This window comes from Arachis hypogaea, chromosome 6 (assembly GCF_003086295.3).
Source record: "Arachis hypogaea cultivar Tifrunner chromosome 6, arahy.Tifrunner.gnm2.J5K5, whole genome shotgun sequence".
NCBI lineage: Eukaryota > Viridiplantae > Streptophyta > Magnoliopsida > Fabales > Fabaceae > Arachis > Arachis hypogaea.
In genome coordinates, this window is record NC_092041.1 from 67,722,924 (window position 1) to 67,748,349 (window position 25,426).

At 34.2% G+C, this 25,426-nt stretch overlaps 1 protein-coding gene across 5 annotated transcripts; it reads right to left on the minus strand.

Moving 5' to 3' along the window:
• Window positions 1-247: 247 nt before the first annotated feature.
• On the minus strand, window positions 248-10,659 carry LOC112696667 (BTB/POZ domain-containing protein FBL11). 5 transcript variants are annotated; one of them, XM_029287533.2, is made up of 19 exons: window positions 10,324-10,659; window positions 10,172-10,222; window positions 9,968-10,088; window positions 9,598-9,739; window positions 9,433-9,482; window positions 8,512-8,600; window positions 8,312-8,375; window positions 7,447-7,483; window positions 7,184-7,335; window positions 5,948-6,506; window positions 5,560-5,841; window positions 4,637-4,782; window positions 3,775-4,122; window positions 3,098-3,341; window positions 2,705-2,760; window positions 1,834-1,914; window positions 1,021-1,065; window positions 845-913; window positions 248-638 (listed from the first exon to the last, which is right to left on the minus strand). In XM_029287533.2, the coding sequence occupies exons 1-19, from the start codon at window positions 10,506-10,508 to the stop codon at window positions 471-473; spliced, it is 2,889 nt and encodes a 962-aa protein (XP_029143366.1). In that variant the 5' UTR covers window positions 10,509-10,659; the 3' UTR covers window positions 248-470. The 5 variants fall into 5 exon arrangements, with proteins under 5 accessions (XP_029143366.1, XP_025605277.1, XP_072053144.1 ...); XM_025749492.3 differs by having other exon boundaries at window positions 8,312-8,417; XM_072197043.1 differs by having other exon boundaries at window positions 248-913.
• Between the last annotated feature and the right edge of the window lie 14,767 nt (window positions 10,660-25,426).

Genomic DNA, 25,426 nt, shown 5'->3' on the forward strand with positions numbered 1-25,426 from the left:
TTAAAATATACTATATAGCATCATTAATTTATCACCGCGCACATCGCGCGAATGGCACCCTAGTTTTGAACAAAGTTTGATTCATTGTTAACATGTTGCACATGAAAATAGCGTTTGATACAATGTGGAGTACATACATTATGCTCTACCAGGTCGCGAACTAATATGTAAATACAACGCAGAAACAAGATGACGAATTACTTGAGAGAATAAAACAAGTATGGGCAATATAAACCGGACTAATGAATTCATGATGAAACAGAGCATAGTTTTATTAAAAGAGATTAAGAATAAAAGAATGTAGGAGACAATTATACAACTTATTCAGTTGTAACTTTTAGCAGAAGCAAGAATCTTCATATTAAACTTATATAAGAATTTGACTTCCTAAAACCAAACACTAGTAGTAAAACTAACCCTTCATCTTTGGAGAGAGGTGATGTGCCCCCAATTGCTCAGACGAGAATCTGCTAAAGCCGTTCCTTCACCACGGTTCTGGTGAGATCTCTGCAGTTCCACACAAGCACCAGACTTTCCACATGAACAGATCTTCTTGGAGGGGCTGGGAGATTAAATGCGCATCTTTGAGATTTGCACCTTGCTATCTTTACCGTACTCAACGAGTATCTGTTTGCATACTGAAGCCAAGATAGAGGAAGAGAGGGGGGGAGGGGGCTTTAGAGCATGTGAATACATAGTTAAACATACAAACGACAACAGAGTCCACTAGGTATCTTTCAGCATTAACATACAGTGATTTCAAGTATCTACCCAGATTGGGATGATAGCTCAAGAACTTGAATAACAAATAATTACTAGAAACGATGGTGCTGCAGTGACTTACATCAGGAATGTCAAAATCACCTTCACTCGCATCACATACATCCAGTGACAATTTTCGAAGCAATGGCATCTGTCACTTATGATAGAAGATTCAGTGCAGATGATTTTTTTTTAACCTTACATGTAAAAGGGGAGAAAAAAATAAACAGAGAAATGATAACAAAAAAAAAGTGCAACCTCCGAAGCAGCTTTAAAAATGAAGTTTCTCTGTAGCCCATGACCCTGCATGAATAGTCAAATCATAATCAATGACAATTTTTAATACATGATTCGGAAATTCAGAGGGTGCCAGAGCACACATGCTAACTTCATTTTCCAAAATGGTAATGGGTTAAATAAATTCATTTTGGATGACAAAGCTTCAGGGATAATCTATTGTCAAAGATGGAGAAGTAAAACCAAGAACATCAAATTCCTCAAAGCATGAAAAATGACAGCTATTTGTTCATTGTAATTGTAAGCAAACCATGTTTCGGAAGGAAGTTCCCACATAATCACAGGGATTGAGTGGCAAAAGCCAAGTAGCCATAGATTACTTTGAGCATATAGACTGGAAGAAGGCTTAGTGAGATTGCAATTTTGATTCTTCTTTTTCTTGTTTTTATCCTACATTTTACTTGGTTGAACTTTTCAAAGTAGAAATACAGTTCATGACCATTGATGTGTAATCAAGTGATGTGTAATCAAGTGATCTGTAATCACCATATCTAATAACCTTCATTTTTACACTTTCTTTTGCAAGAATAATACTTGTGTCATACTGATCTTAAATTTAGTAACAAAAGAAGATGCTACACTAACCTGATGATTATAAAATACATGCCGGACAATAAATCAATAAGATGGAAGCAATTGAACTGAATTCTAACTGGAAATTGTGAACAAATCACCTATCATCTATCATTCAACCAGCATCAATAAATTTAAGTGTAAATGAAATATGCACCGAATTTTTAGCTGGAAAAAACAAAAAGTTCTAAGAAAGCTCACATTATGACGCAACAGGAGATCTTCAAGAGCTTTGCAGTAAAAAAAAGCAGAGACCCCATTTGATGTTACTTCTCCACATTCCTGTAAGAAGGTATACATCTATTTATAGTATATTAAAACAGAAACCAAAATGGTGTATATTGAGTGACTGACATATAGTAGTGAAGTTGGCACATTCTCCTTCATCCACTCTACTTTACATAGTATCACCAATATTATTTTTCTTTATCTTTCCTGATCTGTTTTAAGGTGCTTAGATTTCAGGCTATGAAATAAAAATTACCAAGGTATTAAAATCCAAATTACTATAAATTCGCCCAAATAGAAGTTACATAAAAAGTACAGGTTTTGAAACAACACCACCTTTAATTTACAAAATGCATATAATTAGTTATGTCTAATTATACTTGGCCATGAAACTAATGCTCAAGACAAATAGTTAAATAGATGATAGCTCATGAGAGCTATTCTTTTACTACGTAAGGTGGATTTTAATGATAAAAAGTACAATAACGTTAAGATATTGTATGTTAAGCTAACACAACTAAAATATTGCCAAGTAGAAGTCTCAACATAAATAGTTCTAAATAAACACAATGCGCAAATAATTTAACCAAAGTAGGTTTTACATTAATGTTTAAAGTATTATTTACTATATATATATATATATATATATATATATATAGTCTGCATAATACACAGGTCTCAGTCTAGTTCAAATGTTCAATTAAAAATACATATACAGACCAAAAGGATAGTATGAAACAGTTTCGACCAAATGATTATATATCACTTTCAATAACCTAAAAGGTAAGGTAATTCTGATTGATCCTAAATTGAAAAAAATGGAGATAAATAAAAATCAGCAAACCTCTAAATGGATAGAGACCAAGCCTGGCCAGCCATGTGAAATTATCTCTTGAGAATCTGCAAGTAAAGAAGCAACAACGTTGACAAATAATTTAATAATTACCAGTTGATTAAAATAACAATGGTTAATCACTGTGTCATGCTTCTACCCCCAATATTGAAAACCCACAGTATTACAATTGTTTCCGTTTTCAGTTTTCCTGCACAATCGATCTTGGCTGCAATCATTATTTTGTCTTAACAAACAAAAGGACACGAATTATCTGCTTAAAGCTTATTTATATTATATCTATATTATATACAACTTGATCAAGTCAGAGACATATGTTAAAGAACTACATCTATTGACTTAAGTTAATTGCAGTTATTCATCTCAGCAACCAAGAATTCTAACCTGAGTTAAGACTAGGACATCCTAGCAATGAAAGCTCAACCAAATTTTTGCAATTCTGACTTAAAATAAGCAGATCAGCATTTGTCATCCAAGGGGTTACTCTTTCAAGCCTCAACTTTGTTAGACTTTGCATGGAGAATTTGAAGCTTGACATGGATATATCACCAAAACAATAGCAGAGAGATAATTCTTGCAAGTTTACCAAGGATGAAACCATATTTGTCAAAATAGCATCTGATATTACCTATGAAAAATCAAAACAAAGAAAGCAACATTCTAAATTTTACAAATTACCACAGCATCCAAGAAATGGAAAACATAAGCAACCAAGAACAAAGCAACACCAACAGATGATAAAGGGATAGCTAGAACAAGAAACAAAATGCATCTTATATACATATATATGCCCCAGGAATTAGAAATGACACTTTGGCAATGATTGATGAGATTAATTCAAAGTATAAGGTTTGAATCGTCTGCTTGAAGGATTTATGGAGGTTGTAACGATAAAAAGTTCATGGATTGCATATGATGAATAGCAAATATCATTAAATTAATTGGAGGGATAAAATTTCTCCATTGTTTTTCCATACTATGAACAACAGGAATGAATTTTATGTTATGTTCTCTTTAGAAGAGAGAAGGAACCTCAAATCCACAGGAAGCATAATTATTACCTGAAAATGAAGAATTATTTTTTCCAGCAAAGGACAGGTTGAAGGTAATTTTCTCAGTGCATCTTCACCTAACATACCACCTAAACCTATATGGATGGTCTTTAATGACATCATTATAGGTTCCATAGCACTCAAAGATGAGGTAGAAAAACCCCATCCAAATTCAATTTCTTCCAAGCTATATGTTTTTCTGAACCCAGCATGTAGTTCTTCATGCAAAGAGAAAAAGCAGCATTCTCTTTTTTTAATACAACTGTTATCTGGAAACAGATTTCTACAATCTTTTGCTTTCAGACATTTCAAACTCAGATTTCTATGAATGACATGAGCTAACGCAGCTCCAGAAATCTACAATTTCACAAAAAAAAGAGAATAAACCAATTAGATAAAGCATTGATAGTAAGGAATCAACATACTGAATATGTGTTCTCCATGCTGTCACACAGTGAAAATGCTCTGCAAAACAATCTTAACCTATTGGGAACTATGAATGATATGGTATATTCCTGTACAATTATATGCACAAAAGAAGCACTTGTACTAGAGGCAATGACATTGAGCAAAAAACATATTGCCCAACTTTATAACCAAAGCAATCATTTTTATTTGAATGCAACTAATTAATGAATCTAAAAAGTCCCAATTAGGAATTAGTAAAGCTTGTTTATTTTGTTGGTCATATTCATGCAACGAAGGTGGCATATACATCATTATGTAGGTATTTGCTGCGGAAACAAGCTGTGTAATTCTTAAACCACAATTCCTTGAACTTCAAGTAACATAAAAAATAACAATCAACTTGTATTTTGTGTCACTCTTAAGGCACATGAAACACAATCTTATGATAAAGTTGCAAATGAACCTTGGTATTTGAAACATCAAGCATCTCCAAGGAAGAACCTAGGAAATTATAAAGCGCCTGGTCAACCAGATCAGTCCCTCTCAGGCATAAACTCTTCAAAAGCTGTGTCTGAGACATAAGCTCAAGTAAAGATGAATCAGAAACACCTGCAAAACAACTAATTTATCATACAAAGAAGTAAAGTTCGTCAAAACACCTGTAGTTTGTTGTTGAATATTATAGAAAAGTTCCTTTATGTATCAATTAGGATCAATTAGGGATATTCAGTTTCTTCTTTATTAGACATTGTAATTATGAAGAATGATTAGTTTAGTTAGTGCATATAAATCCTACAAGCTGCGGAGTGTCTTTCCTTAAGCATACACAGAAGATCAGTACCTAAACATTTGTAATCCACTAGCTGTGGTCAACCATAAGAATTATGTATTGTTAAATTGTTATGTTCAAATACTACTTGGTCTGGCAAGCAACTCAGTGACTCCTTTCACCCCAAATTCAGGGAAAAGCATGGGATTAAAACCTTTTTTTCATATAAAAAAAGATAAGGATGAGAAAACCATTTACTTTTTCATTTAGAAATCACAAGGGTGATTCAAAACAATAGTAATAAATATTACTGTTTGGCTCAAGTGTGCATCATATCAAAACAAATGATACAGCAGTTAAATATAGAATTGCACTCAAACTACACAATACAACATAACCCGAACCTATATATTTGTTACTCTTTTATTTAAGCCATCTTAACATGGTGTATACGAGGTAAAATATATTATGTGATTCCTTAATGATTCCTGAATGTTAAAAACATATGCAGCAATACAAACCAGAACATGGGGTCAAAAACGCAATTGAAACTATATACAAGTTAACGATTCACATATTAATTTTGGTACTAATGAACTCAGAGAAATATAGCTTACCCTTGCACCCACCCATATGCAGTTCTTGAAGATTAGATGCTACAGAATTAAAATGTTTCTCTCTAGAATGCATAGAGGAAGTATTGCCACCATCAGAAATAGCCGAGGAAAGAGCTTGAACTGAATTTATCCCAAATGATGTATCACAAACCACAATTGAATTAAGTTTTCTACACCTGCATATGAGATCTGATATGCCAACATCGGTGACAGAAATACATCCTTTAATATTCAGGTGACACAATGAAACACAGAATCTGGAGATATAGAGGAGAACCGAATCTGCCATGGACAATTAAGAAAATTGAGTGGCTGATAGCAGAACAAAAAAGATAAAACAGAATATTTAGGTCAAACATGAATGCTTAGCACCAGAAAAGCATCCTACCACAAACATCAGTTCTTCCTTCCAATGTGAGTCTTGTAACATTGGAAAGTGGAGGTCCAAATTTATAAAATGGCATGATTTCCACTGCCTTGTTGTTAATAATAGAGGCCTTCTGTGGTACAGGTGGTATTAAAGCAGGATTGGAGGATAAAATGGTAAATAATGCTGGTATTACTGGGGTACTATCAACAGTCAAGTCAATTTCACAGACCAAAGGGAACTTCTCTAACAATTGTAAGAAACTGATTGTCCCAATGTTCAATAGATAAGCTGCTTTCAATATTCTTAAACAAGGAAATGACTTGCAGAAGTAGTCAACAGCATGTTCAATAAGCAATCTCCAGCACTTTGAGATATCCACCTCCTGAACTCCCTCAAAGGTAGTGGTTTGCAGGAGTCTTTGAGGGAATACATGTCTATCTTTTGAAGGGCGTCCAGAGTTGATAAAGAACTTTTCTATAATCTTCTTTTTAGCAGGATCCATTATATACGATGAAGGGAGAAGTGATAGAAGCAGTATTGCAGGTGTTATTTGCGGACAATTGGAAAGGTCTACTTTCTGCATGCAATGAAACTTTACATCACAAAACCATACCACAATACCTAATAGCTCATCACAGACTCCTTGCATATGACTTAAAGACAGTTTATCTTAGACATTCATATGAGATCATGTTCCTGAATAGTATATGGAGCCAAATACTGAAATACTATAGGTAACCAACTTCCAGGTTCAAAAAAATTAAAAAAATATATATATTCACTAAAATTCAAATTGCACAAGGCAAGGAAGATAAGTGGTCAGAAACCATAAGGACCTTATCATCAGAATACCTTATGGATCTCGTTTCATTATATAACAACAAATGAACAAAATATAACTTATACAAATGCAATATTTACCTGGTTAAAGAGGGACTATGCTATGTTTCTATTATATTTTTGTCCTCCTCAACAAAATAAATAAATATTATCCTAAGCATATCTACTTTGCACTATAGAGTATGAAGGGATATTTCCAGTTCTTTTTCCAATCCGATTTTATATCATTCAATAAGAAAAATGTAGTGGAAATCTTTAAAACTAAATAAACCAAGCTTATTTTCCTTCCTTTACATAAGAATTAAGGAGTATTGTAAATGCCAGGCATTAAAGGGCTCCCTAGCTCAAACAAATTGACCACAACGAAATAAACAAGGCCAAAATCATTAAATGGCTTTCAATTATTAAATTCACCTTTGAATACTCTGTGAGCCGAATTTTGAGATGTTGCAAGTCACTATAACCAAAAATATCTTGTGAACCCATAAGTGGAATAGTCAAAAGTCTGAAAATTGAAGCAATGCTTTCCTCAGCTAGCTGCCTAAAATGAGAAGTGTTTCTTTTTCCTGTTAAAACAAATACAAAATTTACCTTACAGAATCTAGGAATTTCTTCCAAGAAAAAATAGACATTTCAGTGCTAGAGGGATCAAGAAAAAGCTCAAGAAAATGGTATACCTGCAGCAAACCACAAAGCCAAAAGGTCCAGACGAATCTGTTAAGAAAAACAAAAGACCATGGTGTTATGGACATTCAAGTACACAAACACACACATATAGCAAACTTATTATGTATAGAAATGTGAGAATATTGAGAAAATATTAGAAGCTTGATTGATTTATGATTATTTCCCAACATACTTAAAATAATGCAATTACATCTATACGATTTTAGTTAATGTTCAATTAAATGTGGAATTATCAATGAAAGAAATTACTTACACGTTACTGAAAATCAGCACAATCTTCCAAGATGTTTGCTATGATAATCTTAATACTTTAATTTTGATATATAGTCATTGTACAAGAGTTTATACATGCAACCAATAATGAGACTAAAGAACTTACTATTTTGACTAATCTCACATTGATTATTATTGCACATTAATTATTTTTAAACCAAAACATAAATAGAAAGTGGATTAAGACAAATTACTTGTATTTAATATTAATAGTGTTAATGGACTAAGCTTGTATAGTTGTACTAGTTGTACTACACTAGTATTTGACCCAGATTATCAGTATAAAGAGGAATTTACTTTTTTTTTATCATGACATCAAAGCATCCACAATTATTCAGATTTCGGAATACAATTTTTCTCCTTCCCATCTTTTCCAGTCATCTCTAGAATTTCAAAAGGTTACCTTGCCCGTAAATAACATCTCACTGATATTTCAATAATATGGTGAAGGAATGTGCTTTAGCAGATGGGGAGAAATGAATTTGTTATGACCTTCGTGGCTGCCTTCTTCTCCTAAGACTCAAATTAATGATTAACAAACAGATCAAAGAACTAACTATAAAAACAAAATAGAAAACCTACCTGTTTTAAAATTTCATAGCAGTTGTCTTCATCCTTGCTCTGGCACTCCAAATCTTCCATGTTACTTTCAAGCCAGAGAAGAAGTGCATCAGAAAGATGTGTTTCACTGTCAAGTTTCTATAGCATTATATTTTTGGATTTATATAATAAAAAAATAGCACAGGATTTAAAGAAACCTTTTCATAAAATACTAAATCAACCTGTCAACAGTCAAGTGTGGGTGCTTAACTGAAGACAACAGCAGTTCATGCGGGATTCTCTTGAAAAACATGTTGTGCTTTGCCCACATCTACAAGACAATAAATTAAAGAAAAGGCATAGTCCATGCCAGATTTAGCTAACTCGAAGAATACACTTCAGCATTTCATAAAAGATAAAAAGATTCTCAGAGATCAAGGGTTTGTGAATTTCATATAACTGAACTTAAAATCTTATTTATGAAACAAAATAATTTAAGGGAATTTACTAAAGCAGCTCCTTCATTGAAATATAAAAATCTTAACAGGAGAATGATAATTGCCTTTTATGTTCTAGTATCTCTTTTATCCAACAAATAATATCACTATCAGATCTTTAACAAATAAATCTACTTTTAATAACCACACTTCCCCATCTGAACTCTTAAGTTCAAAATACAAGATATGGCTAATGGCTCCATGATGGGGATAGAAATGCAGATGTCACTTCAGGCAACATGGCCTGAGTATGCACAAAAGGGGGAAGGAGAATGAAAAAGACAGCCCAAAGCATGAATTAAAGGAATTGTTCATAATTAAAGGGTATATGTGCCAGCACTTAGTATATTTCCTTCTGATATCATGATTTAGTAATCTGGACATCCTGAAAAACAAGTCTAAAGAAATTCCCACCAAAGAGATGCCAATCTAATAATACATGGGGATGCATTTCAACAATAACTAGAGCCCAATCAGTGCATATGTAAAATAGCATTATGAGATTTATTTATTTATTTATTTATTTATTTTTGAGGGGATGTATAACAATGTATTGTCATTAATTAACAAGTGGACAACATCATGACCAGGAAAAGATTTATAATTAAGATACACAATTTTACTGTTTGTTGTTCAAGCCTTAGTGTCTAGAAGTTGAGTACATACAAAATTTCTTGCCAGGCAGCCCACACACAAGTTCACAATAAAGTCACTAGCTGCAAAAAAACAACACATAAAAAAAAAGTTTGTTAGAATGAAATTGACATATAAAAACCAAAACACCAAAGTGAATGAAAACAATTGTGAGGTTGAAAAATAACGGTGTTTTACCATGCTCTAAGCCAAACTTCCAAATTTGGATCATGTCCTCCATTGGCAATCGCGCTGACTGAAAACCTTCAGGTGAGGATACCTCAGAAAACCAAGACTCACACTTCAATATCAGTGTTTCCACTCCAAAATAGAACGCACCCTGTTACATACAAGAACAATTCACCAACAATATTAGCCATTAGACACTGAAGAATGAAGTCTAGTAAAAAAATTGAAACTCCTCAAACAAAATAAAGAATCGGAAACATCACATTGAAAGGCATGTATGAATTGCCTGAACAATATCACAGCTACTCTTGCACTATAACCAAAAAATTAAAAACAAAAATTTGATGCATGCATAAATATATCCAAAAATCAATGGTACCTCATAAAGGGGGAGGAAATTCTCAGAAGTAACATCCAATGAACAATCATAGATATGCTTCAGAATCTGGATAAATACACCGATATCCCATTTAACAGTGATTGAGCTTAAGCACGATTCACTATAAAAAAAATAAAAAAAAAATTAATGAAGCATGTTAAATGTTAAGAAAAAAAAAAGACTTCAAAAGAAAATCTTTTATACCTGAAACTCCGGCCGAGTAGACCACGGAAATACGAGGATTGCTCAATGAGCCTGTGGAGCACATAATTAAAAAGAATTCCAGAGCAATTTGGGTCAATACAGTTCATTTTTCCGAGAAAAAAAAAACAAATAGAGTGAGTGAATGAATGAACCTGGAGCGATGTGCATGAACTTTGAGGGTGTTGAAAGTGAGGATGTTAGGCAAGTCCCAGGTGAGGATATCTGTGGCGGTGAGGAGAAGGTGTTCTTGGTCTGGAGTTTGAGGTTCGAGAGAATCGGGGTCTGTGCAAACAAGGATAACACGTTCATCGTCTTCTACGACTGAGCTTGCCTCCATGGTCTCAGAATCGTGAATCCGATCACAACGCCACTCTCTCACGGAAACTGTCGCCTAAAACGACGACGGGGAATGACTTCACCGCCCTGCTTCATTTTCTAGTTTCTAGCTAATTTCTTTTTTTTTTATTTATTTATTTGAAAGAACATTCTAGCTTAATTATGTTTTTTTTAACTAACTTATAAATAAATTATTTTATATTTAAATTTTTAATTCTAAAAGAATTTATTTTATAAAAATATGATAAAAAAATAGGTAAAAGATTCAATGATCCAGAATATTTAAACCATTAAATGGTCGCATAACAAAACATATTTTTTAAGTCTTTTAACAATTGTTAAATAGTCTATTTTTAATTTTAATTACAAATTAACTCCATATATTTTATTTAATCATAAAAACTATTTTTTATTTTATAAATTATTATTTTATCATTCATCTATTATATTTGTTAATAATAAAAACAAAAACAATAACGAATTAGATCTTCCATCGTAATAACTTTTTCGCGATCCCAATCGATTAAAAGTTTATCTTTAATCCATTACATCTGTCTGTCGAGGGTTTTGAAATAATCGTGTTTCTTAAAAAATTAATCGATTGGATTAACAAAACAATCGATTCAGGTTTTCCGTAACTCAATCAAATGGACTTCAGGTTACCACAAAACAATCGATTGAAAGTTGCAAGGTAGTATGATTTTCCGCAAAAATCAATCGATTGGTCATATTACCCAATTGATTGAACGATGACTAGAATATAGGTTTTTATTAATTCAATCGACTGTTTATATTATCCAATCGATTGATTTTTTAAGAAACACAATTTCAAAATCCTCAACGGATGTAATGGATCAAAAATAAACTTTTAATTGTTTGGAATTGCCCAAAAGTTATTACGATCAATGGAAGATCTAATTCGTTATTGTTTTTGTTTTTTATTATTAATAAACATAATAAATAAATGATAGAATAATAATTTATAAAATAAAAAATAATTTTTATAATTAAATAAAATATATGAGGTTACTTTGTAATTAAAATTAGAAACGGACTATTTAACAATTATTAAAAAATTTAAAAAATCATGTTTTATTATGGGACCATTTAATGATCCAAACGTTCTGGGACCATCGAATTCGATGTCTTTTAGTATTATGCGAGAAGTAATTTTTTTAATCTCTTTAAAAAACTGTAATTTGATTTTAAAAATTGCACAAGACATCAACTACTTTTCATAAGTCAAAAACTTAAAAAAAATTACTTTTAAAACTTCTCCAACGGATCCTTACATAATAACTAACTTTTACTCGTACCGACCAAATTTTAGTAGATGAGCTTATAATCTAGGTCGAAAAATTTTTGGTAATTAATTTGTTAATTAATATTTTTAAAATTATTTTGTTTATTTTAAATTTAAATTTTAAATTATAAATTTTTAACTTTAAATATTAAATTATAAATTTAATTTTAAAATTGATTAATATTAACTAACTAAAAATTAATTTTTTATATTTTTATTTAGAATTTATAGTTAAAAATTTATGATTTAAAATTTAAAATTTAAAATAAATAAAATAATTTTACAAATTTAGCTGAAAATGATTGGCTATCTAATATTATTGGGCACGAACAAATTATTTACATATTACCGAGACTATTCTTGTATTCTTTATTATAATATAATCTTTTTTTTCATTCATTGATGATATTTTTTTAGTTTAAATTAGAGTTAGAATTAATTAAATTATTTTTTTGTTTAATTGGTATTTTTTAATCCTTTACAAATACTATTAGATACGAACTACTAATTCTTTGTCTATTTCAATTATTTTTATTAGATTTTGTTTTTATTTTTTTTGAAAAAAAATTGCATCTCATATTTTCTATAAATATTTTTTAATAAAGTAAGTTAGTACTAATTCTAGTTTAATAATTTTATAATATAATATTCTATTTAAAAAGGTGTCATCAAGAGTCAATATGCTTTGCTAAGGTCTTTAATTTAACAGAGTTTCTATATCATTAAGGTTAACATTTTTACACATTTCACAATTTTATTCCTAACTCAGAGTCATCATATAACATAGGTTCTTTTCTATCCTTTTCTCTTGGCATTACTTCCCTAAATCATGGTAAAAAGTGGAGGGAATTTAATTGCCCTTGAATAATGAAGAAGGAGATGATATAATACAATTGTCAGAGGAGGATATAAAGGGAGTTATTCGCAACTGCATTAATAGTTTGGTTAAAAGACTTTTTGCTGATAAATCATTTCGCTTAAAGCATTTTAGGGGAGACCAATAGGGTTTCAAGTAAAGGAAATTGATCACAATCATTTTCATTTCTTCTTCGATAATGAGTGAAATGTTATGAGAATTGAGAGAGGCTCTCCATGACTTTTCAAAGACTATGCTCTCCATGTCCAGCGTTGGAAAGAAGAAGTGTGCATTGGAGAACAACTAATCAATGAGATACCAATATAGGCCCAATTTTGGGGGTTTCTAAAACCTTTAAGACACTGAAAGTTGCTCGAAAGCTTGGTGAAGGGCTTGATAAGGTAATAGATGTGGGACTGTTTAATTTTAAAGGGAGAGAGACGTGTATCATCAAAGAAAGAATAGTTATTGATGGAAATTGAATTGTGAAAGACTCTCTTAAGGTTGCTGGTCCTGACAAGTCTCCAACTGGAGTGGCAATTCGGTACGAAAGGCTAGGGACAGTGTGTACGTACTGTGCAATTATAGGCTATAACCACAAAACATATGTTGTGTTTTTAGAGGATATAAAGGAAAATAGGTTAAGGGAGAATAAGATAAGGGAATGGATCAGAGCTGATTAAATTGGTATAAGGCTGGAGATTAAGGAGGATGAAGGGAGAAAGGGAGAAAAGAGCTTTCAAGCGGGTCAACTCCTTCCCAGAAAGAAACGGCTCCCAAACTGCCTGGTAGATGGTTTTTAAACTTGAGTGTCAAAGACAAAAAAAAAAGTACAATCAAGGATTCAAGAGTCTTGCCACGAACAAAAGACGTGATGAGGAAAAGGAGAATGATATGAGTATAGAGGATGTTATGGTTATAAGCTCGAATCAGATTCAGTTGGGAGGAACAAGTAGTTTCCAAACGAAGCATGCTAACACAGGAGTCTTAACTAAAAACCACATGCCAAGTACTCCTGCTACTGAATACTCCGTCAAATATAAAAGGCTGAAACAAATGACTAGATCAAATCATAGAGGGATGGAGATGCTATCCGGGACTAAAAGAAGGGCGGAAGATTAACTAGAGATATGGATCAAGAGATTCAATGGCACCCAATGCACCATGAGAGTCCTAATGTGAAACTGTTAGGGTATGGAGAAACCCTTGACAGTCCACAATCTTAAAGGGATGTGACAATCTCATTTTTTTGAGGTGATTTTTCTCTATGAAACTAAAAACCAATCTCGAATGGTGGAACATAAAGTCAGATCATATGGATATCAAAGTTTCACATTAGTGGACTCAAATGGAACATTAGGAGGAATAGCTCTAGCATGAAAAGATCATGTAAAGGTACATAAGGACAATAATAACGGAAGTTTGGAGTATGGAAGTTAATGGCTCACCTATATACGTTTTAGCACAGAAATTGAAGTATTTTAGCCATCATTTAGTGCTGTGGCAGCATCATAACAAATCCAATTCTAAGAAAGCAATTGAAGAACTAAATCGTAGGTTGGAACAGTTGAGAACAGCGAGTTATTTTGGTGGGCCAGAGTTGTCAGAGGTAGAGAAAAAATTAGAAGAGGAGCTATCAAAAGAAGAAAGTTTTTGGAAGGAAAAATCAAGATGCAAATGGATGAAAGAAGGGGATAGCAACACAAAGTTCTTTCATCAGAAGTTCTAAGTTATAAACCAAAAAAAAAATTTGGGGACTAGTTCGGAATGACGGTAAAATGGCTTCACATCTACAGAATATTGCTCTGGTGGCTGAAAATTATTTCAAGAAAATATTTTTATCCGCTAACCCATTAGAATCTCGTGACGTATTCAGTGATTCCAGTCCTCTTATTACAGCTTTCATGAACCAGAGGCTAATGAGACCAATCTTTATGGAGAAAATCGAGAGATCCACTTTCAGCGTTTGTCCTTAAAGTGCTCCAGGTGAGGATGGCTTCACAGCACGATTTTTTCAGTTTTATTGAGACATAGTAGGTGGTGATGTTTTTAAGACGGTTCATAGCTTCTTTGGTGGAGATAAAATGCTCAATGCATTTAACCATACACAGATTTGCTTGATCTCTAAGATCCCGGATGCTAGAGACATGTCACAGGTTAGACCTATTAACTTATCCTAAATCGTTTATAAGATTATTTCCAAAATTCTGGTACATAGACTTTAAGAGTTTATTAATGAGTTAATAGTCCAAGCCACAGTACGTTTTTAAATGGTAGATTAATTTCTGATAATATTCTAATAGCTCATAAATATATGTACTACCTCAAAACTAAGAGTGCGAATTGAAATGTGAAATGGATATTAAATTGGATATGAGTAAAGCATATGATAGAGTTGAGTGGAGTTTTTTATGGTTCATCATGGAGATAATGAGTTTTGAAACCAGATGGATTTTTTGGATCAAAGAACTAGTCACTACTGTTTCTTGCTCTGTTCTTGTGGAAGGTCAACCTTATGGCTTTTTTAAGCCATCAAGGGATATCTGGCAAGGAAACCCCTTGTCACCTTATCTATTTCTATTCTGTGTGGAAGGATTATCTTATCTATTATAGAAGGCAGAGCAAAACAGGACATTTAGATTCACAAAAGCTCTTCAACAGTCAATCATCTTCTCATTGCTGACAATTCTATCTTATTTGGGAAGGATAATGAGGAATCATGCAACAATATCCTATCTCTACTTAATGAATATGAAATGTTTAGTGGGCAGAAAGTTAACCTCCACAAAACAGCAATTTTTTTCAGTCAAAATACCCCACTTGCCAGAAGGCAACAACTAGCAGAGTTACTTAACATAAAGCATATAGGAGCCCAAGATAAATATCTAGGCCTTCCATCCATTATTCAGATATCTAAAAGGGCTACATTCACTGCAATAAAGGATAAAATTTTGAAAATAGTTCAGGCTTGGAAAAGGAATCTATTATCAGCAAGTGGCAAACATATTTTAGTTAGAATTGTCAGAGAAGCTATTCCAATATATACACTTTCATGTTTCAAGATTTTAGATTCTCTAGTGGAAGAAATACACAACATTCTAAGACAATGTTGGTGGGATCAGAAGGGAATGGAGAGAAAGATGACTTGGGTTAATTGGGATTGTATGACCAGACAAAAAAAGGTGGATTGGGATTCAAGGATCTCAGAGCCCTGAACCTAGCCTTGCTAGGTAAACAATTTTGGCAAATTACTACTAAGCCTAATTTGCTACTTGCGCATATGCTCAAAGAAAAATACTCCCCCTTTTTGCAGATAAAGGAAACCTACCTTCTTGGGGTTAGCAAAGTCTACCGGAGGAAAGAAAAGTGATAGAAAAGGGTTTGGGATCGAGTATAGAATCTGGCACAAATGTTCGTATCTGGGAGGATCCATGGTTACCCCCACCCTACCCTTTTAGACTCAATAACAACAAGAATCAGTAACAGATATCAATTAGGTACATAATTTACTTACAGTGGATGGAAGATGGAATAGAGCTAGTTGAAGCAGTTTTTCTCCTTAGTTCAGTTCATAAATTCTCTCTCTGCCACTAAACGACGATGATGAGGACAAGCTTGAATGGGCCTAGAATAAGAGGAAGCAGTATGATGTGGCCTCGGAGTACTTGGTGGCTTATAATTTTTTTCATTCGTCGGTTGAGCACCTTCCAACGGTGATGATGAATTCAATGCTCTGAAAATCAATTTGAGAGTTAAAATTACCATCCAAAGTAAAAAAAATTCTGTGGAGAGAAAATCATGAAAAATTATAGGTACTCAATTTGATTAACTAGAGATTCTCAGATACTTCAACAATGTGTCCAGTATGCAAAAATGGCAATGAAACAATCCTTCATGCCTTGGTGCAATACGGTCCCATTCCTGAGATTTGGTATTTCTCTCCTTTTGTGAATGCTATAATACAAAGTGGAACCATAGAGTTTGCAGTTTGGTGGCAAACAACAAGTAGAGGCATTAGAAAAAGATAACCTTTTATGACCCTCCTTGCATCTTTGTGTTGAGCGTTGTAGAAGGCGAGAAATTTGGAAGTCTTTGAAGGTGAGAAGCTAGCAGCAATAGTGATTGTGGAAACAGTAAGGAAGCTCCAACAAAGAATGACTCAAGTTATAGAGCATCGTTCTCTGTGAATTCCCAATCTCTTCTGTTAGTTTTTCTTTTACTAGTATTTGGTGTTTACTAAAGTGGAAGATCCTTTTTTTTATATTTGTCTCTATAACGAACAATGTATTTCTTTTTTACAAAACAATGCAATTATATATCTTTAAAGAAATGTAATATTCTATTTTCTTATTTTATTACCACCTAATATTATACATCACTCAAAAACTATCATTATATAGGTATAATTTCAATGGCTATATATAGTTTAAGGTATATATTACTATTTTTTCATTGTTTTATTCTTTTTCTCTATTATATAGCCAATCAAACATATATTTGTTTTTTTAGTCATGTTACATATACAAATCTTTTTAGTAAACAAGTTGGTGGACGAAATTGTGATTTATGCTTGAATTGTTGTTCGAAATTAATTTCCCAGTAATGGCTTCAAAAAACTTGGTGCTCAATACCATGGTCTAAATATAACCTCACAACTTCGCTCAACTAACCAGCAAGTGCACTGGGTCGTCCAAGTAATACCTTACGTGAGTAAGGGTCGATCCCACGGAGATTGTTGGTATGAAGCAAGCTATGGTCATCTTGTAAATCTCAGTTAGGTGGATTCAACTAATTTAAGAAATTATTGGTTTCAATATGATTAATAAAAATAAATAGAAAGTAAAGATAGAGTTACTCATGTAATCCAATGGTGGGAATTTCGGATAGGTGCATGAAGATGCTGTGTTCCTTCTGAATCTCTGCTTTTCTACTACATCCATTTAATCCTTCTTACGCCTTTCCATGGAAAGCTATATGTAGGGCATCACCGTTGTCAATGGCTACATCCCATCCTCTCAGTGAAAAAGGTCCAAATGCTCTGTCACAGCATGGCTAATCATCTGTCGGTTCTCTATCAGGTTGGAATAGAATCCCTTGATCCTTTTGCGTCTGTCACTAACGCCTAGCCTTCAGGAGTTTGAAGCTCGTCATAGTCATTCAATCCCAGAATCCTACTCGGAATACCACAGACAAGGTTAGACTTTCCGGATTCCCATGAATGCCACCATCAATTCTAGCTTATACCACGAAGATTCTGATAAGAAATCCAAGAGATATGCACCCGGTCTAAGGTAGAACGGAAGTGGTTGTCATAGGTGAGAATGATGATGAGTGTCACGGATCATCACATTCATCAAGTTGAAGTGCAACGAATATCTTAGAACATGAATAAATGAAATTTATAGGAAATAGTAGTAATTGCATTGAAACTTGAGGTACAACAGAGCTCCACACCCTTAATCTATGATGTGTAGAAACTCCACCGTTGAAAATACATAAGTGAAAGGTCCAGGAATGGCCGAATGGCCAGCCCCCATGATCTGAGAACTAAACATCCCAAGATGTCTAATACACTAGTAAAAATTCCTATTTATAATAAACTAACTGCTAGGGTTTACAGAAGTAAGTAATTGATGCATAAATCCACTTCCAAGGTCCACTTGGTGTATGCTTGGGCTGAGCTTGAATGTTACACGAGCTGAGGCTTATCTTGGAGTTGAACGCCAAGTTGTAACGTGTTTTGGGCGTTCAACTCTGGTTCGTGACGTGTTTCTGGCGTTTGACTCCAGAATGCAACATGGAACTGGCGTTGAGCGCCAGTTTACATCGTCAATTCCCGAATAAAGTATGGACTATTATATATTGCTGGAAATCTCTGAATGTCTACTTTTCAACGCCGTTGAGAGAGCGCCATTTGGAGTTTTGTAGATCCAGAAAATCCATTTCGAGTGCAAGGAGGTCAGATTCCAATAGCATCAGCAGTCCTTTGTCAGCCTTTTATCAGAGTTTTGCTCAGGTCCCTCAATTTCAGCCAGAAAATACCTGAAATCACAGAAAAACACACACACTCATAGTAAAGTCCAGAAATGTGAATTTAGCATAAAAACTAATGAAAACATCCCTAAAAGTAGCTTGAACCTATTAAAAACTACCTAAAAACAATGCCAAAAAGCGTATAAATTATCCGCTCATCACAAGTCCAAATAAATTAACCCTAACTCAACAAAAGTCACTCACATAATGCGCGCATAAAATCACGTCGTTCTCCCTCCAACGTTTGTATCTCGCGTTCCTCCTCCTCCTCCTCCTCCTCTTCCTCTTCTTTGTGTTCCTCCTTCTTTTTCTCCGCGTTCCTTCTTCTTCTTCTTCTTCTTCTTCACGTGTTTCATCCTCTTTGTCGTTCTTTTTATTACTATTGTTGTTGCTGCATTTTTTTCCTCCTCCTCTTTCTATTGATTTTGCAACATTATGTATTTTTTTAATTTTTTACTCCAAAGAAGAATTATGAGAAAATGAAATAAGAAGATGAAGAAGAAGAAGCAACAAAAAATGAGGAGGAAGTAAAGGAAGGGTTTTGAATTATGCAGAACTTAAATGTACAAATACACAAAAAATTCTTAATAATACACATAAATATCTTAGTTTTACACCGAAATTTGCTACAAATACATAAAAATATTTTCTTTAATACTGTATTTCTTTTTTCTTCTTTTTTTTCCTTATTTCTTTCTTTTTTTAGCTGAATGAATATAGGTTCATCCTCTTCCAAGTAAATTTTACAACATTATGTGTTTCTTCTTTTTCTCTGTTTGAACTTTTTTGTTTTTATTCTTGTCAAGAGAGTAAAACAAAAAAAAATTTGAGAAGGTAAAATAAGAAAAAAAAGAAACAGATGATGATGAAAAAAAAGACGAAACAATAGATTTAGAATTATGCAAAATTTATTAGGACAAATACATCGAAAATTCTTAACAATACACATAAATGTCTTAGTTTTATGCCGAAATATGCTGTAAATAAATAAAAATATTTTCTTTAATGTTGCATTTCTTCTTCTTTTTTTTTCTTATTTCTTTCTTTCTTTTAATTGAATGAATGTAGGTTTATCCCCTTTCAAATAATTTTATAGCATTGTGTGTTTCTTCTTCTTCTTTATTTGATTTTTTTGTTTTTATTCTTGTTAAGAGAGTAAAACAAGAAGAAACTTAAGAAGGTAAAATAAGAAAAAAAAGATGAATAAGAAAAAAAATAGAAAATGATGATGATGATGATGATGAAAAATAAGAAGAAGAAGAAGAAGTAGAAGATGAGCAGGGGGAAGAGAAAGCGTTTTGAATTATGCAGAACTTATCAATACAAATACACCAAAAATTCTTAACAATACACATAAATGTCTTAGTTTTACACCGTAATTTGCTACAAATGCACAAAAATATTTTCTTTAATACAATATTTTTTTCTTTTTTTCTTTATTTATTTCTTTCTTTTAGTTGAAGGAATGTAGGTTCATCATCTTCTAAGTAATTTTATAGTATTTTATGTTTCTTCTTCTTCTTTGTTTGATTTTTTTTGTTGTTATTCTTGTTAAGAGAGTAAAACAAGGAGAAATTTGATAAGGTAAAACAAGAAAGAAAAGATGAATAAAATAAAAAAGAAAATGATGATGATGATGATGAAAAAGAAGAAAAAGCAGCAGCAAAAGATGAGGAGGAGGAATGTAACACCCTACCACACAGAGTTTTACACCTAGGATGTAAAATAGAGGTGGCGAAGCGCTATGACTTCTTAAAATAAAATATAAATATGCATAATATAGTAGAAAAGAAGGTTTATCGAGGAGCCTCTGAAAGAAAGTTTAAAGCAAAGTGTTAAACAGAAAAGCACAACACTCACGATACTTAAACGATAAACGGAAAAGGTAAGAGAAACTAACATAGATATAACAAAAGAGAGTTTCAAGGTACAAATATCAAAGCTCAAGACTCGGCTTGTGAAGTTGAACCGGCCTGAGCACATAAATATATATATATACATAAATATAGGAGAACCGAAAATAAGCCCAAAATACAAAGTTACAGAACCTATTTCTCCAAAATAACCTCTAAGAGAAAGTTAGTACATCAAATACATAAGCAGTGGAGATAAAAGTACATATATATATATATATATATATATATATATATATATATATATATATATATATATATATATATATATATATATATGATAAAGCCCCAAAGATAAGGATCTCCGCTGTCAGAAGCTTCCAATATGCCTTAGCGAGATGCCGCCTGTCCTACATTTGAAAATCACAAATATCCGTATAAAATGAGAACCGGGGGTTCTCAACATGGTAAATGTGCCACGCACATAAGATATAAGGTCTTGAGAATGCCAGAGACAATCCTAGAACGTCGACATTCAGGTTATAAAACTTAAAGAGCTAAAGCAGAAACCATAAAGTGAGGTGGTTTTCTAAGGATTTCTTACTTAACCAAAACTTAAACCTAACTAAAACTAAACTAGAACCCTAACTCTCTCTGCCTTTCCTCCGTTCCTCCATCTCCGGTGAAATTACAGAGACAAATAAGCAGACAATGGCAAACACAGGTAGAATACAAGTATACAGAAAACAAATATAACAAATAGCATGCTATAATCACTTAGGCAATCCTAATTAATGCACAAGCAAGTAATTCAAACAATATGCATATGATGCATTCCTATCCTATGGCTGATGAGTCTCATCTATCGGTTATCAAGCCAACCCGACAAGTCTGGCTGCTAAACCCTAGACTGTCCCCCGTTGCGCATCCCCATGAGTCTATGCATAGCTTTTTCTCTTCTCATTCATAATTCATATATATAAAACTTTAATCATTCATAATTCATATCTATAAGGGCCCGGTCACCCTTACGACGTAGGGTTAACAGAGTATCGAGTCTCAACCTAGAACACGTGGTGGCAAGCCACGGTACCTTACCCAGAGAAACTCATATCTTAAATAATCATTTCACCATTAACATTTCATAATCATTCATATGTACATAACATTACTTGTATATCATATAATTGCATTTTTTTCACATAACTCATGATGAGTGGATATTTTATACGTTTTTTGGTATAGTTTTCATATAGTTTTTAAGGTGTTTTGTTTAGTTTTTATTAAGTTTTTATAGGTTTTAGTGTTAAATTCACATTTTTGGATTCCACTTTGAGTTTGTGTGTTTTTGTACCATTTCAAGTATTTTCTGGCTGAATTTGAGGAGCTGGAGCAAAAGTTTGATTCAGAGACAGAGAAAGCACTACAGATGCTATCCAGATCTGACCTCCTTGCACTCGGAAGAGAGTTTCTGGAGCTACAGAAATCCAAATAGAGCATTCTTAATGGCTATCGAAATCTGACTTCTAGAGCTTTCCAGAAATGTATAATAGTTTATACGTTATTTCGGAGTAGAAGGCCCAAAACTGGCGTCCAAAGCCAGCTTTCTGCCCCCTTTTGGCGTCCAATGCCCAAGGAGTAGAGCCCAGCGTCCAAACACCAAGAGAGGACTCCCTAGCTGGCGTTCCATACCCAAAAGACCTCATAGCACGTGGATCTCATCAAAGTTCAGCCCAAACACTCACCAAGTGGGCCCCAAAAGCGGATTTTAGCACTAAAAAGACTGTTTTACCCTTACTAGTCATTGTTTAGTATTTAATGGATTTTATTGATGTTATTCGGACACTTTTACATCAATTTTACCATCATACACATTTTACATGGCATTTTTACCTCAATATGAGTTTCTAAACCTCCTAGGTTGAAGGGAGGAGCCCTGCTGAGTCCTATGAATTAATAAAAGTATTACTGTTTCTCTTCGATCCGTATTTGATTAATTCTAAGATGTATATTCGTTCTTCATTAATATGAATGCGTTGAACTGGCACAAGGTTATCACATTCTACATGGGTTCAGAGTGTGTCTTTTATCGGACAATGATGAACCACCAGCTTGAAGATACGTCTCTCAGACGGCTAATCCACGACTTCGTTGGGGACCTCTCGAGACATCAGCTCAACCGATTTGTGGGGAGATTAGGGTCTCTGTGGTAGAGGCTAGAACCTAAGGCAAAACATCCTCCGATCCAGAAGATTCGATCTTGTCTTTGGCATTTTGAGTAGGATCATCAAGGATAATGAACTACAACAGCTTCACCCCAATCAGAATGGATCCGCACTAAACCTGGGGTTCAGATCTAGAGGAGTATTGGCAGCTGCTTAAACCAATGTCAATTACACACAGCCTGTCATTGAAGAAATCACTCACAAGCAAAGAGAACAATAATACCAGAGTTGATTCAGAAAGACAAAGCAACACCAATCCCTCAACTCTATTCCCATTATTGATTCCATTTATTTCCTTATCCCTATTTACCTTTCAATTTTACAATCAAACTGCATCTAAATATAAACCTTCTGATTTGCCTGACTAAGACCTGCAAGATAACTATAACTTGCTTCAAACCACAATCCTCGTGGGATCGACCCTAACTCGCTCAGGTATTACTTGGATGATCCAGTACACTTACTGGTACAGTTGTATAGAAATGTGGGGTTCGCGTACACCAACTCATCATAACCCGAAGCAAGTGGGGGCAAAATCACAATCCCTGCGTTTACCCGGGGAGCCACCATACTAACCAACCTGGAGCAAGTGGGGCGAAACCACAACCCTTGCATCTACCCAGGAGGTACATTCTCATATGCCCAGGAGGAACAAATGAGGGGATTCTAACCTTCCACTATCTCGCTGGAGGCAATTTTACAATACCAGGAGGAACAAGGAAGGGGATCCTCACCTTCCACCATCTCCTAGGGTCGCACTTTTGAGAAAGAGTACTAAGATATATGATGGACGGATTTTAATACTCATAAGATTTTTTATTATGAATCTGCTCTTTTGGCAAGCGCACCAAAATTATCATCAAGTAATAACCCACAGTAGAGTGGGATCGTATCCACAGAGATTGGTTGATTTGAGCAACTTTAATTAATTGGGGAATTAGTCAAGCTAAACAGAATAGATTGTAATTGCAGAATTGTAAATGGCAGAATTAAAAATGACTCAAAAATAAAGAAAGGTAATAAAGTGCAGAAATGGAAATGGCAAGAATGTAAAGGGCAGGAACTTAAATGACATAAATGTAAATGGGAATGGGAAATTGCAAAATGTAAAAGAAAGCTATAAAGAAAGTGATAGATAAGAATATGGGGAATTCATTGAGATCAGGAGATGTTATCTCTTTGGATTAAATCCAGCTCATATCCTCTTCAATCATACAACTCATTGACCTCTTGGCAATCATGATTGATTGAGCCCCAATCCCTTGGTGACTCAATCTCTCAAATCTTGATCAATAGCCAATTCCTTGGTCTAATTGCTCATGAAGAGAGATATGCTTGGTCCCTGATTATACTCAAGTGTGAGAAGGGCTTTCTACTCAAGTGTGAGAAGGGATTTCTAGCATGGTTTCATGTTTCCTTTTCCAAAGTTCCCATGAAACCCATTTTGCATTCAACCTCTTTTCCAAGATAATTGAACACTAAACATAAAAAACAAAATTTCTTCTAGCAAATCAAAGAGAAGATGAAGAGAAGAAGAAAATTCACTATCATTAATCCATCAAGTACAATAGAGCTCGCTCTCTTAATGAGAGGGAATTTAGCTGCTCATAGCTTGGAGAAAAATACTTCAAGATGGAGTGAAAAGTAAAACTAAAAGCTCTTCTAACTGCTTAACCCCCTTTCCCAGTACTTCTTGTGTTATTTATACTACTCCTAGCTCTCAAAATAAATGAAATACAAAAGTGGAAAAAGGAAAATTACAATTTGGAGGGAAAAAAACTCAATAAATGTGATCTCCCAGCTGGTGTGTGGCTGGCGCTTTAGTGGTGTGCCACGTCCTCTTCTAATTCTAGCTTGGCGTGCCACGCCTAACTCTTCAAGTGGCACGCCCTCCTTCATTAGCTTCCCTGGCATGCCACGCCTTCGAGCCAAAGTGGCACGCCTAGGGTCCTTTAATTACCCATGTAGCCTAGTGTGCCACGCCTTCGAGCCAAAGTGGCACGCCCAAGTCTTCTCCCTCTTCTTCTTGCTTTTGGAAATTTGAACTAGCTTGGCACGCCCAGGATCTGGCGTGCCATGCCCTTGCTGTGTGCTCAATCCATCTCTTTGGAAAGTTGAACTAGCCTGGCACGCTGGATTTGGCGTGCCACGCCCATTTGTGTGCTTGACTCCTTCGCTGGCGTGCCATGCCCAACATTCAAGTGGCACGCCCAGGGTGGAGGATGGATGCTAGCGTGCCACACCGTTGTCACCAAGTGACACGCCCTTTTGGTTGGCTTCTTAACTTCCTTTCTGGAAAATATAACCAGCGTGCCACGCGCAGAGGCGGGCGTGCCACGCCCATCAACTTGCCTTGGTTTCAGTAGCTGGTGTGCCACGCGTAGCATTCAAGTGGCATGCCATAGTGAGATTCTTGAGCTGGCGTGCCACGCCTTCGACACCAAGTGGCATTCTTTGGCTTTCCTTGTGTATTGGCGTGCCACGCCTGGTTGCTCAAGTGGCATGCCTAAGTGGGGATGAGAGCTTGGCGTGCCACGTGATGATTGAATTTTTGATGGTATAGAATTTCACAAATAAATTCTCGTTGCAAGTATAGTTTCTAAACAAATCAATAATCTTTTCATACAAAAAGTTGTTTGTCACTAGTAC